The sequence below is a fragment of the Phocoena sinus genome, chromosome 5 (genome assembly GCF_008692025.1).
Source record: "Phocoena sinus isolate mPhoSin1 chromosome 5, mPhoSin1.pri, whole genome shotgun sequence".
Taxonomy (NCBI): Eukaryota; Metazoa; Chordata; class Mammalia; order Artiodactyla; family Phocoenidae; genus Phocoena; species Phocoena sinus.
In genome coordinates this window covers 22,313,898-22,327,669 of record NC_045767.1, presented here as the reverse complement: position 1 = coordinate 22,327,669, position 13,772 = coordinate 22,313,898, and the positions used below count along the sequence as shown (strand labels likewise).

The following is a 13,772-nucleotide window of genomic DNA, read 5'->3' as shown; positions in this document are numbered from 1 at the left end:
ACAGGATTTATGGATAGAAACTCACTCATCTGACTAATGTATTAGGTGTGGAATGAGGTCTCTAAGGGAATGTTTTCAAAGAAAGGGAGTTATATTACATGCTCACATAGGTACGTTGTTTCAAATCACAGTTTGCAAAACACAGTTTTATTCAATTTTGAATTTGTAACATATTGGGTCATAAAATTGACAATTAAAAATTAAAGATTGAAAAATCTTTAAAGAATATTACATATATATAACTCTTAAAATAATAAAAGAGGAAGAAGAAGAAGGAAAACAAAATTAAAAAAACCTGTCCTTCCCAACATTGGTTTATGGACTGACCAGGCAAGTTTCGGTCACTTCTTCCTAGTCTCTCCCATTTCCTCCCTGACTTTACTCACTGTAGGTCAATTGTTATTGCACTCCTCTCTCTCTTCACTGTAGGGCTCATGGTAGAGAATTTAGACTATCGACTAGGTAGGCAGTATGTGTAATGGTTAAAAACACAAGCCCTGGAGTCAAAATCCCTGTGTTCAAGTTCTGGTCCTAGCTGTGTGATTTTAGGCAAAGTACCTAACTTTTCTGAGTCTCTGTTTTCCGATCCATAAAAATGAGAGTAATGACAGCACATCTGAACACATACAAGTAGAAGTACATTTATACTTCTCATTAATGTTTTATAGGGATAAATGGTTTAAGGATGTAAAGGGCTTAGTATAGTAACTGCTCAATAAAAACAAGCCACTAATATTTAAATATTTGTATTATTACTTCTGCTGGGAAACAATAAATAGGCTTGTCTTCTCTTCCATATTTCAGTTATGAAATGTGTACTCACTGAGGAAAAGACAGATAAAACATTTTTTATCTTAGATTATGATGAGATAATGCCAAATATATGGATAAAAACTGAAAATAAATCCAGATATTTTCAAACATCTTATAGACAAAGTACTAACATTTTACAGTTTTTCTTTTTACTTGGCATGTTCTTTTTGTTTGTGTGTGTGTGTGTGTGTGTGTGTGTGTGTGTGTGTGTGTAGGAAGTCAATGCATTCTTATTCATTAGTCCCTTCTTGAGCACTTCTATGAGCTGTATGTGCATCATGGAACTTAACACATATTATTTCTAATCCTTATTAACCATCTAGAGAGATCAAATTTATTAGTTCTATTTTACACTTTAGAAAGCTAGAGCTTAAGGATGTAATGTAACTCATCTAAGTTCAGAGAGTTAGCAAGCTTTGGAGCCACACAATTGAATCCTATGTCTTCTTTCATCAGAGTTGGTGTTCTTTTCCACTAGGACACATATTTTATGAATCTAGGACTAATGGCCTGAGGAGAAGACTGGTTGATAATTTCACTGATAGAGATTCAGCATTATAAATAGTAATGATTTTTACATGCAAACTTACTCTTTTTACTGACAATGTATTTCATTTTGACAAGTAAGAATGTTTTCAGGGAATAGAATTTTTACTCAGATACATAATAATGCACAATTATACAAATTATAAAAATACATAATTATACACAATATAAGGTAAAGATCTTTTGTATCCTAATAAATGTTTATTCTTCATAATACACCTATGAACAGAACCATATTGGTGAAGTTGGTGATTGCAAGGGATATGTTTGGGCATAACTGACTTGGCATATAACCTTTGTTTAGTTTAGTCCTATTAATAATGGAGAAAGAGTAGTCCTTTAGAAAAGTCTCTGCAGCAAGGAAAGTATCACCATATTTAACATGGTTCTTGAGGGAAAAAATATTTCCTTCTGTTCAGACAAATGTAAAAGGTCAGCTAAACACAATCACAGCAGTTGATTCCAAATGTTGACCTCAGAATGTATGCTCTGAAGGAATGCTAATGGCTCCTACCATAGTGCTTTTGCTTATTTGGATACCACTAAAAGCTCCACTTGACAAGCATAATGATGAACTGCACTTTTCCCATCAAGCAACACATGTTTGGATGATAGACAGCTCTATCAAGTTGTGGATTTGGTTTTTTTCCAAGGACCAATTTTTCATCTTGCTCTGCAAACCCATGAAGCTGCTCAAAACTCACACAACTTATTGCTGATAAACAGAACCCCAGCTTCAGGATTGGGCCTGGTGGGGGCCGGGGTACAGGGTATAATGGTGCATCTGCTTTATCAACATAAAACCCCTTTGGTTCTCAAAAGGATGAATTTTCTGTTTGTACTCTAGTACATCTGACTCCACTGGATGAATGGTTTTATGCTTCAGAAACATGCTTTATTATCCACCTAATCTTATTTTATTTAAAAAAATTAAATAAATTTGAATGAAATGTGAGTAACTCTATTCCTAACTTAAATGTTCATTGTTGAGCATTGTTTTATTCTTGACTTATTAACAACTCTCTCATGATTCTTTATTTTAATAATTTCATGCAAGACAACAAAAAATATATTTGGCAGTCAATAAACAAATATTTTTCAAAACTGGGTGAAATTCTCTTTCTCATTGCTTTTGTTGCTTCCTTATAGCCTTGGAAATATTGAGTTCATTTAATTTTTGCAATAAATTAGTGTGTTCTTTCAAAACAAAAGGAATGAGATTGATTTTTCAGAAAAAGGGGAAGGACTTCTTATAACTTATAACAATAAAAGGATAGACACTCCCAGAACAAAACTAACTGAATCACTTCAAATTTCAATAGCAGCATTGCTTTGGCACTTAAAGATATGCTTCTGCTTCCAAGAGTATCACTTAAAATATAAATGCACTTGGAGATATAAACTTTAAACCTGTTTCAGTCAGCATATTAATTATCATTTAAGACCTTAGCAAGAATTTGTGGGCATCTGTTAGAGATAAATTGAAATACATTTTATGCCAAATCAGAAATGAGCCTGGCTATGAAAACATTCTTCAAGAAGCACTGCTTACCTGGTTTGGGCCTCTTTGGACTCAGAATCTTAATTTTAGTGGTCAAACAGGGATCCCCTTGGTAGAAAATGTATATAAGATTATCTTAAAGTATTCTTAAATTTGAGATTGTATGATCATGATACATGGTTCACTGAGAACTATTAAATTCACGTTATAAAATGAAATCTAAACACATTAGTATCATTTAGGGTCCTAGCAGGAAATAGGTGGCCTGTTCAAAGGAGTAATTAAAGATAATGTAATGCAGGGACTAAAGGCAGGCTCAAGTGAACCAACAAATGATAATGAAGCACCCAGAGATCAAGAGCAGGAAGCTATTATTACCCTTAGGCCTGAAGATGCAAAGAGATGGTGTGTGTTATTGGAATATAACAAGAGTTAAGGCATGGTAGAAGGACAGACGGACAAGAGCTCTAACTGTCTAGATCAAGGAGCAAAGCCATTGCCAAATCGTGGCCCAGCAGGTCTTGCAGGGAGAACACCTCCCTCACCTCTCATTTTCCTTGCTCTTTGATCTCTTACTGGGGCTTCCTGTTGACCAAATCCAACCAGGGGTTGGCAGGCAAGGGAACCTGGTCACTGCAGTCTCTACAGGCCAATCCTCCCACTGCCATAAAGAGGCGCCAGGGAGGGTAGAGAATGGGCCTGGAAGGGCAGATGGATAATAACCAGCACAGCAATTTACCATAATCATAATTATACAGAATGTAAACCTCCAGGAATAACTGAATGTTATTCTTCACTAAGGACTGGTGGGAGCTCTGTTGCTATTCTACTACTCTGAATTTCTTTTCTTCCAGGATCTGAAGGTTCTCTTCTAGGTTTTTAGTCATTTCTTGTCCCACTGAATCTGTGCTGGAATATGATGCAATCCTTATAGCAGGGCTGTTTCTATTTTTTTGCAAAATAATCCCTTTTTTTTCTTTCTTTTTTGCTACAGTTTGCTTATTATCAAGTCCTGAATAGTTGATTTCAATGAAGGATTTCTTCCTCTGATGTAATTATTAATATCCTGCTGCCTAATTTCCCCATTTTACTGGGATGGCTTTCGTCAGTTCACTGAGCTGTACAGCTATCTCCTTAAATTGATTGTCCTGCCCTACACGTCCTTCTTACATTTGGTGTTCCATCCACCCTGGCAATGAGAAGGGCTTTTAAATTTTATTTTAATGGGAGAAGCCACTTTCTGATTGGATCAAGCTTCACAGTGTGAAATAATTATTTTTAACGTATAATCAGTTTAAACATCTGTCTTCCTCCATTCTTCACTATTCTTTACTTCTGTTTTTCTAGTTCCTTCACCATAGATTTGATTTCCTTTTTTTCTGTTTACTTAAAATGCTATGAATTAAATGTTGACATTATGGTGTATAATAAATTGTGCGTAATGGGTGAAAAGTGTTTAAGATGGACTTATAGGTTAACAGATAAATTAAAAATCAGGGCTGCTTTTACAGTCTGAAGATCTATTTACCTCTCCCAAGTAGAAATTTCTCAGAGATAGTGGCGCGTTTTTTTATGTTATATAATTCTAACTGTTGCCTCCTTTTTCACTCCACTCAGATCCGAAGCCAGAGCAAAGCCTCCGGGTCTGGGCTCTGTGAGGGGGATGAAGTGGTTTCTATCAATGGCAGCCCTTGTGCAGACCTCACCCACCCAGAGGTCGTCAAGCTCATGGAGAGCATAACAGACTCTCTCCAAATGCTCGTCAAAAGGTAAGAAGATTCGTTGGAATGTATATTTTCTCCCGAAGCTACATGGGAAAGCTATAGCTCCTACTACCATATAAATTGTTATTTATGGGGAAATGAGGGTGCTCCGTAGGTCAGTACAGTTAAACAGAAAAATCATAGTGTTTGAAAAATGGCAATTCTAATCAACTGAATTTTCTGGTTAATTGAGAATTAACTTGAAAATTTTGTTTCAAGAACTCTGTTGAAAATCTTAGGTATTTTAGACTACTTCCTTAAGAAGCTCAGTATATTGAACATAATACTTCTAGGTCAAGATTTTTTGGTGGGTCAGGATCACTAAATTAAAATTCCTAGATTCCTACCTAGATTAATTTAAAATGTTTAAATGTCACAATATTATACTGTATAATATTTATTTGAATAGAAAGAGGATGCCTAGGAGAAGGAAAAGAACCAAGAAACCCTTAAAAGCAGTCCAATTTCTGTTTGCCAGAAAAACCAGTATTTGGATATGGGCAAAAGCTAATGGTTAGTTTTTGGACTATCAATGCAAATCACTTGTCAATTTGATCTCTCCAAATACCACCCTCCTCACCTAGTTGCTTAAAAATGCAGAAGTAAACTTTAAACATGAAAACAATGAGGGTGATCACAAAAAACTATAGCATCAACATTTTTACCATGTGCAAATGGCAAGTATAGTCCACATTAACTTTGCAAATGAGGCCCTGACCATGGCATTATAATGAATCCACAAAGGAACACTCTGGCTTCCTAGAGAGCAGCCTTCAGAAAGACAAGAGAAGGACTTTTCACACAGAATTTCAAAACCTTCTAGGTTTTGCCTTAACTCTGCAGAAAGACTACGTACAGCATTACCCCTCTGATGATCATTCAATATGATTCCATTTCTATACAAATGTGAACTCACTTTGGCCAAAATTTTGTGAAAATAAAAGAAATCTAGCATTTGTCTCAGAATCTCCTATCTAAATATTTACCCTTCAAGCCCAGTGTTTAAGCCCCTGGGATCCTACTTATTTATAAAGCTGCCATTTGCTTTTAAAAGGGATCTAACAGGAATGTTGCCAAGTGTAGTCACAGGGTTGGCCATTATTATGCATCAATCTCTGAGGTATCTGAAGTGTTCAATCACATCCAAAATGGGAGAAAAACCTTTTCTAACTCATTCCCTTGTAGTGTCTTTGCTGATTTAATGAGGCCAGTCTCTTCAGAACACACTTGTAGTCTGAGACATCCCCTACTAGTTTTTGTTTTGATTATGACTGACTACCTTTGGGAAAGTCCTTGATGGTTTAAAGCTGAGTCTTAGGTACCTATTTACTTTCAGAAATAAATAGACTCGTTCTCTGCTACTTTTAAGAACTGGAATCATGATTATTATTATTTTTCCTTTAAAAAAATAAATAAATAATTGACGAGATTCAAAATGGAATCTCAAATTAAAATCAGCCCAAAGGTCATCATCATCATCATCACCACCACCACCACCACCACCACCACCACCACTACCAATCTGGGTAACTGAACATTGTTTCCTGGAATTAAATATTTCTCTCACTCATGTAACTGTTGTCTATCCCTAGAGGACAAGCGATTTACTTTTCCTGGACTATTGCCCAGAGATAGCTGGGTCAGACTACCTTAAAAAAATCCTCCTTTAACATTGTCTCTATTATGGTAAATTTCATTTAAATGATTATATATATATATACCCATATAATTATGACACATAAATTGTGGAATTGAGTACCCCTATGTGCCCTGAATGGAAATGAGCATGTTAAGGTATAAAGCTTTAACCTCTAGTTCTTTTATGATTTTTATTCATGTATAGCTATCCATTTTACCTTGGCTACCAATAAATGTTAACATTTATCTGACCCATTTGCCTGTATTACAGTGTGTAAGGCTGGAACGAATTCAAACTTTTCTCTTCTCAGCTTCATAACTGATTGCTAACATAATTCAAAGTGATTTAATCTACTTCCATCTCAAGGCCTTCCTAAATTAAAACTCTCTGGCCTTTTGGTACCCTCAAATTCAGTTGCATACAGTGTATTCATCATTTCCTATAAAAGGAGGATCTAATTTGCTTTCAACATGTTTAAAAAATACTATATTATAATGGTTTTTTTTGGTATTACCAGGAAGCTTTACAGATTACTTGTATAGAGAAAGCTGCATTTCGTTTGACTGTTAGTTTGTGTTTTGTTTATTTTTGTTTTGCCAAATGCAGTCAAAAGCAAAGTTAGGAGTAATTATTTTGAATATTAGTCTTAAATTTTACTACAACATAAATTCTAAGGTAAATTCCCTTGAGTAGAATAGAAGTAGGGGCTCACTCCCTTCAATTGATGACCCTGCACTAGTTAGGGTACATTTTGTGGGAAGAAGAAAGGGGCCAAGATAGGCGCTGCTGCTCCTTTAAAAAACTTACAAATGTAAGAAATGAAGGCATCTCCTACAGCTGTTCTGTGAATGATGCTTCTCTTCTAAAAGCAGCTAAAGTTTAAATTAGAGTTTTAGCAAGAAGTTGTTTAACCCTTAACTGACACTGCTTCTTGCAAACCCAAATTTGCAAAACCATCTGGGAATGGTAAAGGTCAAATTCAAAGGACTGTGGTGAACAGCTGTGGGCTCCTTAGCTGAGAGATTAAGGAACAGTTTGACTTCAGAGATCCTATAAGGAAAATGCTCCAAGAGAGCAAGTTCAAGTAGAGAAGGGGAGGCATCTCAGATTATAAATACTCCATGACTCAGTGATTCATTGCAGCATGGAAAGGATTTCTCTTTACACAAGAGTACTGGGCTGGGGTCCACTTATTACAAAACACATGCTCATTGGAGCTTAAAAAAACAGCTTCTATTTCATTCCTTTCAAGAAAGCACAGCCTCTAAAAGAATTACTTGAGTTATCTGTATATTAATATTGCTCTGAAGCTGCTGAATATGTTTATGAGACTTTATAATGTCCAGACCTAAACTTAGTCAATAAGACATTAAAATGCTTTGTCATATTATAACAAGCATGGTTATTTGTAAACACCCCAATAATTATAGATGAAGGGCATCCATGTAGCTATAACTTGTGCTTTGAAAAAAATAAAAGCTGAATTTAGGATGGATTTCCGTTTCATAACCTTTTGTGAGCATTTTTGCTTTGCTTTAAAAGACAAGTTTATTTGGAAGATCTTTAGATAATAATATAAACATGTTGCCAATTTCTGTTTTCAAATATGTTGCAGTTGACATTTAAGAGGAAATATTTTTACTGTATCCTGTATTAGACATCATAAAAGTGTCACGAAGTTCTTTGGCAGGTGTAACACACTCTGATTTAACTGTCTGGACTGATTTTTCTGTGTGCAGACCATCCAGTGGAATAAGTGAGACTTTGAACTCTGAAACAGAAAACAAAAACCACGAGCATCTCATCCATGAAGGGTACATGGAAAGTACCACCCTACAGATTCGACCAGCCACAAAGAGCCAGTACAGGGAGTTCTACATCGCCCAGGTCAAGAGTGGAGCTCCCCTAGCTGAGGACCAAGCAAGTGGTGCTGGTTTTTCTGGGAGCATAAAAGAAGAAACAGGCCTGGCTCCTCACACGTATGACTCTAAAAGTGGGCGCTTACCAGAGGAGGTTATCTTAAGGGAGAAGGCAGAAGCGGGGCGGCCAGGCACTGTGGTTGAGCTACAACTGTCCCTTTCACAAGAGAGACACAAGCGCACTAGTGCCCCTGTAGTGGCTCTCCTGGGAACTGAAAAATCTAAGCCTCCTGACCAAGATCCTAATTTACAGCATGACGGGATCGTCCACATAAATTCTGTCCCCACTAATGAGAAAGGGGAGCCTTGTCTGAGGTCCAGCAAGATAATCCAGATCTCCGGTGGCCAAGAGTTGAGAGTGATCCAGGGAAGTGAAGCAGGAGACACCGGGCTGCCCCGAGTGGAAGTGATCTTCGACTGCTCTGATAGGCAGAAGACGGAAGGGAGCAGGCTTCAGGCAGGAAAGGGGTGTGTGGATTCTCCAGTGGAAGGAGGGCAGTCAGAAGCACCTCCTTCTCTGGTATCCTTTGCAGTCTCATCAGAAGGCACAGAGCAGGGAGAAGATCCACGCTCAGAAAGGGATCACAGCAGACCTCACAAGCACAGAGCACGCCACGCACGTAAGTCCTGCCCAGGGGGCCACTGCTGGGCTGTTGGAAGGGGCTTGGGAGATAGGGTATTTTGCTCCTGCTTTGCCTGCGTGAATTTCTTTTTCTTTTTGGTAAGATTTTCTTACGTCTCTCATTGGCTTTTTTTTTTTAATTTATTAATGCACAAAATAACAAACATGAAATTGTGGAAAATACCAATTTCTGAACTGGAAGTAATAAGTTTGAACTTTGTAGTAGACTTAAATGTTTTTAATGCATTTTCTTTTATTCCCAAAGACACAGGAACTGTTAAAGAAAATAATACTGTTAATGTGCCTTTCTGATTTCTCTCAGAATATTGTGATATTGCATGTTAAAATAGCATCTGAGAGTATCTGAAGTCATGTGGACGCTGAGTTTAACCGTCAAAAACTGTTGAGTCTGCTGCTGAGAGGTGTCTTTAAAATACGGTCTCCACCACTGATATTAAAAGCAGATCCTCGTTTTGAAAATAAATCATTGTGCAGCGTGATGATGCTTGCAGAAGTGAGTTTGACGGACAAGGACATGTGGAATGCTAAGCAGTTACATGATCCTCTCCGTTTTGCAAGTCTTCACTAGACCGCAAAGCGTTTCATCTACCTTCTAGACACAAAAGTCAATCCCCAGGGCCATGTGGAGGCATTTAAATGTCCCCCAACACAAAATATATTTTAAAGTCAAGGCTTTTTACAGTGTTTTGTTTTACCCAGGGGAGCGATTACAGATTGGAGAATGAAGATAAGAATGGCAGTTAGGTCTTATGATTTTTGCTATTTTCTTTCATGTGCTTTTTAGAAACAAATTTGGAATTTCATTTGAGGAGGTAAAAACTGACTGTCAAAGGCACTTGAATGTATGAATGATACACAAAAGTAATGATCTTGGTTATTCAAAGTATATTAAGTCTCCTAACTATTGTTATTCCTTTTAAAGCGTATTTTTAGCATAACCATTTGTAGTTGAATTGGCAAGTGATGTTAATCATTCCTTATACTTTAAGCATCTGTATGCATCTTCACATTTATAGCATATTAAACAAGTGCATTAAGGCAGCACTCACACATATTTTACATGTTGGCAGTGAAGTTGGCAACAACTGTGCAACTGTGACTGTCAATTTAATAGTAAGTTGTATAACACTAGTCAAAAAAGGAATTACATTTAGGAATGACCCCACTTTTTACTATATTCTCTAAATAAAATTTGATTACCAGTGAATATCTGTAATTTTGTTATAAAACTATTCTGATTCTATTTTATTTTTGAAAAAGTAACCATTAAGTCTGATTTTTTCCAGTGAAAAATAGAGCTGATTTCCAATCAAAAAAATATTCAAAAAGATTTTCTGAAATTTCCATTTAACTATTTTGAGGAACTCAAAAATTATTTGTGAACCATGCTCATTTATCATGGAACACATGATTATAATTAGCTGGTACTATAAATTAATTTGCCACCAATTTATTTTTTATAACAATAATAATAAAATTAAAAATTGAAATATAGCTTTTTGTTATTTTAAAACTGTCAAGTTCTCATGTTACATGACTTAATTTCCGCATCAGTTTTTACCCACAGTTATAAGGGTCACTAGTAATATAATTTAAAAATTTCCCCAAGATTTACACTTATTCTTGCTGCAACTAAAGTAGTATTATATTTCCAAGATGGTAATACATTTACAAACAAATTTATCTAGACAACTTTGTAGCTAAAATTTCTTAAATGTATTCACAATAATCTTGTATTCTGAATTACTATTAATTATTGATTCAGTACCTTCAATTATTATTCATTCAGTTTTTTGACTTTATATTAATTTAGTAGCTGTGAATGCAAAGACTTTGGGAGAATGGCAAAGTAAAAAAAAAAGAAACAGAAAACTTAAATATTTAAACTTATTACATTGAAACATTTAGGTAAACAATATTTTCTTGTTTCCCCCTCCCACTTTTTAAAAATGCTTGGAAATGTTTTATATCAACATTTTATTTTTTATAAATATGGAAATGCAAGGTATGTCCTAACTTGTTTTCAGAAAATATTATGTCCTTAAATTCTTTCCTTTGTAATTTTAATTACATCCGACTAACTGACATTTATTTTCCAGTGTTTATTGTTAAAGTGTAAGGAGCCATACAGAAACAAATTATGAAACATATATTCTAACCAACATATATAAAATGTATTTACAGGAAAAAAATGAAATGGCATATTATATATATACAAATTATATCTGTATTATACCATCATGTATATCATTACAGAAGTATACATTTTAAAAGAAATAAGAAGGAGAAATGAGTTGCATTGCTTCAAAATTCAGTACCCAACTGTAAACATGTTTCTTCTGCATTCATTTTCCCCCAGGAGAGTTGGTTTCTGGGTTGCCATGGAGTCTTCCTTGAACTCGCCAGCTCAATATAATTTTTGTATTTTCCCTAGGGCTCAGGAGGAGTGAAAGCCTATCAGAAAAGCAGGTGAAAGAAGCAAAATCTAAATGCAAAAGCATTGCCCTCCTTCTGACAGATGCCCCCAACCCCAACTCCAAGGGGGTGTTGATGTTTAAGAAGCGCCGTCGGAGGGCCAGGAAATACACCCTAGTCAGTTACGGGACTGGTGAACTTGATCGAGAGGCAGAGGAGGAGGAGGAAGAAGGCGACAAAGAGGATACATGTGAAGTAGCATTTCTGGGTGCAAGCGAATCCGAGGTGGAGGAAGAGTTGTTGTCTGACACTGACGACAACACACAAGTTGTGAACTTTGACTGGGATTCTGGACTAGTGGACATTGAAAAGAAACTGAACAGAGGGGACAAGATGGAGATGTTGCCAGACACCACAGGCAAGGGGGCCATCATGTTTGCTAAGAGGAGGGAGAGGATGGATCAGATCACAGCCCAAAAAGAGGAGGAGAGGATGAGTGGAATGCCAAGCAGAGAACCAGATGCTGCCCAGATGGATGGCCTGAGAACCATGATATCTTACCAAAGGAAGGAAGAAGAATCGGTGAGAGTGCAGAGATCTGCGAGCAAAAGCTACATCGAGGTGAGCCATGGCCTTGGCCATGTGCCCCAACAGAATGGCTTCACTGGGTTGTCCGAGACAGCAGAGGCTCAGAGGATGATCCCTATGAATAGAACGGCCAAACCCTTCCCGGGGTCCGTGAACCAGCCAGCAACCCCCTTCTCTCCAACGCGAAACATGACCAGTCCCATTGCAGACTTTCCTGCGCCTCCACCTTATTCTGCAGTCACACCCCCACCTGAAACCTTCTCCAGAGCAGTGTCAAGTCCGACAGCTGGCCCAGCACAGCCCCCTCCGTGGCCCCAGCCTGGCCCATGGTCCCAGCCAGCCTTTTACGATTCATCTGAACAAATAGCTTCCCGGGATGAAAGGATCGCGGTGCCAGCAAAAAGAACAGGAATATTGCAGGAGGCCAAAAGGAGAAGCACGACAAAACCCATGTTCACTTTTAAAGAGCCCAAAGTAAGCCCAAATCCTGAACTCTTGTCACTTCTTCAAAATTCGGAAGGCAAAAAGGGCACTGGGGCAGGAGGAGATTCCGGACCAGAAGAAGACTACCTCAGTTTAGGAGCAGAGGCTTGTAATTTCATGCAAAGCCCCACTGCAAAACAAAAGACCCCACCTCCTGTCGCTCCAAAGCCTTCTGTCAAGTCCTCATCCTCCCAACCAGTAACTCCAGTTTCTCCAGTCTGGTCGCCAGGAGTGGCTCCAGCCCAACCTCCTGCCTTCCCCACATCCAACCCATCACATGGCACCGTTGTTTCCTCCATCAAAATAGCGCAGCCTTCTTACCCTACTGCCCGGCCTGCTAGTGCTCTGAGCCTGGCTGGTCCCTTCAAAGGACCACAAGCATCGGTAGCCAGTCTGAACTACACTCCCAAACCATCAGCTCCCACACCAACGGTAAACACTGCTCATACTGGCGCAATGGGACCATCCAATGAGCTTCCAGGAATGAGTGGGAAAGGAGCCCAGCTCTTTGCTAAAAGGCAGTCGAGGATGAAAAAGTACGTGGTAGATTCAGACACCGTGCAGGCCCATGCTGCCCGTGCTCAGTCTCCCACTCCATCTCTCCCGGCCGGCTGGAAGTACTCCTCCAATGTCCGAGCACCTCCTCCTGTGGCCTACAATCCCATCCACTCCCCCTCCTACCCACTGGCTGCTGTCAAGTCCCAGCCATCAGCCCCACAGGCCTCCAAAACAAGCAAGAAAAAGGGCAAGAAACCCCTTAATGCTTTGGATGTCATGAAGCACCAACCTTATCAGCTAAATGCATCCTTGTTTACTTTCCAACCTCCAGATGCAAAGGATGGCCTCCCTGCAAAGTCATCAGTCAAGGTCAGTTCACTGCCAGCCATGAAGCAAGCTATTCCTCCTCGGCCAGTGAATGCTGGCTCGCCCACTAATGTGCAGGCCTCGTCTGTGTACTCAGTGCCAGCCTATAGCTCTCAGCTTTCCTTCTTTGCCGAGGCCACCTCACCAGTAAGCGCCTCCCCAGTGCCCGTGGCCATTCCCACCTCTCCAAAGCAAGAATCAGCCTCGACATCTTACTTTGTGGCACCAAGGCCGAAGTTCTCAGCAAAGAAAAGTGGTGTCACAGTTCAGGTGTGGAAACCATCTGTTGCGGAAGAGTAATCTTGTAGCTGAAGCTGAGTGTCCACTTTGCTTGAAACGAATTGTTTGCAGTGTTACTTGAGTCCCTGAGAATGCCTAGCAAGTCCTCAACTTAATTTAATTTCAGATGTCACCTCCCAGTCTGGGTCCAAGGAGAATATTTTTAGTGAGTCAAAAATCTAACTCAGATTGACTTAAAACATATTTATCTTCTTTGCACACTTAAAAAGTCTGGGAGCACCCCTAAATAGACATGGGCCATTATATTAAGTAAGCAGATCCTTAGGGTTTATGCTTTAGCCACAAAAGAACAGTGATC

The 13,772-nt window shown here is 38.4% G+C and overlaps 1 protein-coding gene and 1 long non-coding RNA gene across 8 annotated transcripts in view; one reads left to right on the top strand and one right to left on the bottom strand.

Annotated features, from left to right (window-relative positions):
* The window catches only part of LOC116753884, a 289,521-nt gene that overhangs the window by 133,178 nt on the left and 142,571 nt on the right, over positions 1–13,772 (bottom strand). The gene's annotated exons all lie outside the window — the stretch shown is intronic.
* Positions 1–13,772, top strand: part of SYNPO2 (synaptopodin 2) — a 178,683-nt gene that overhangs the window by 137,402 nt on the left and 27,509 nt on the right. The window contains exons 2-4 of one of the 2 annotated variants that reach the window (XM_032631848.1): positions 4,478–4,629; positions 8,002–8,801; positions 11,259–13,444. In XM_032631848.1, coding sequence (XP_032487739.1) covers positions 4,478–4,629; positions 8,002–8,801; positions 11,259–13,444 — 3,138 coding nt within the window. The remainder of the gene's footprint in view (positions 1–4,477; positions 4,630–8,001; positions 8,802–11,258; positions 13,445–13,772) is intronic. The other variant, XM_032631849.1, reaches the window with a different exon arrangement.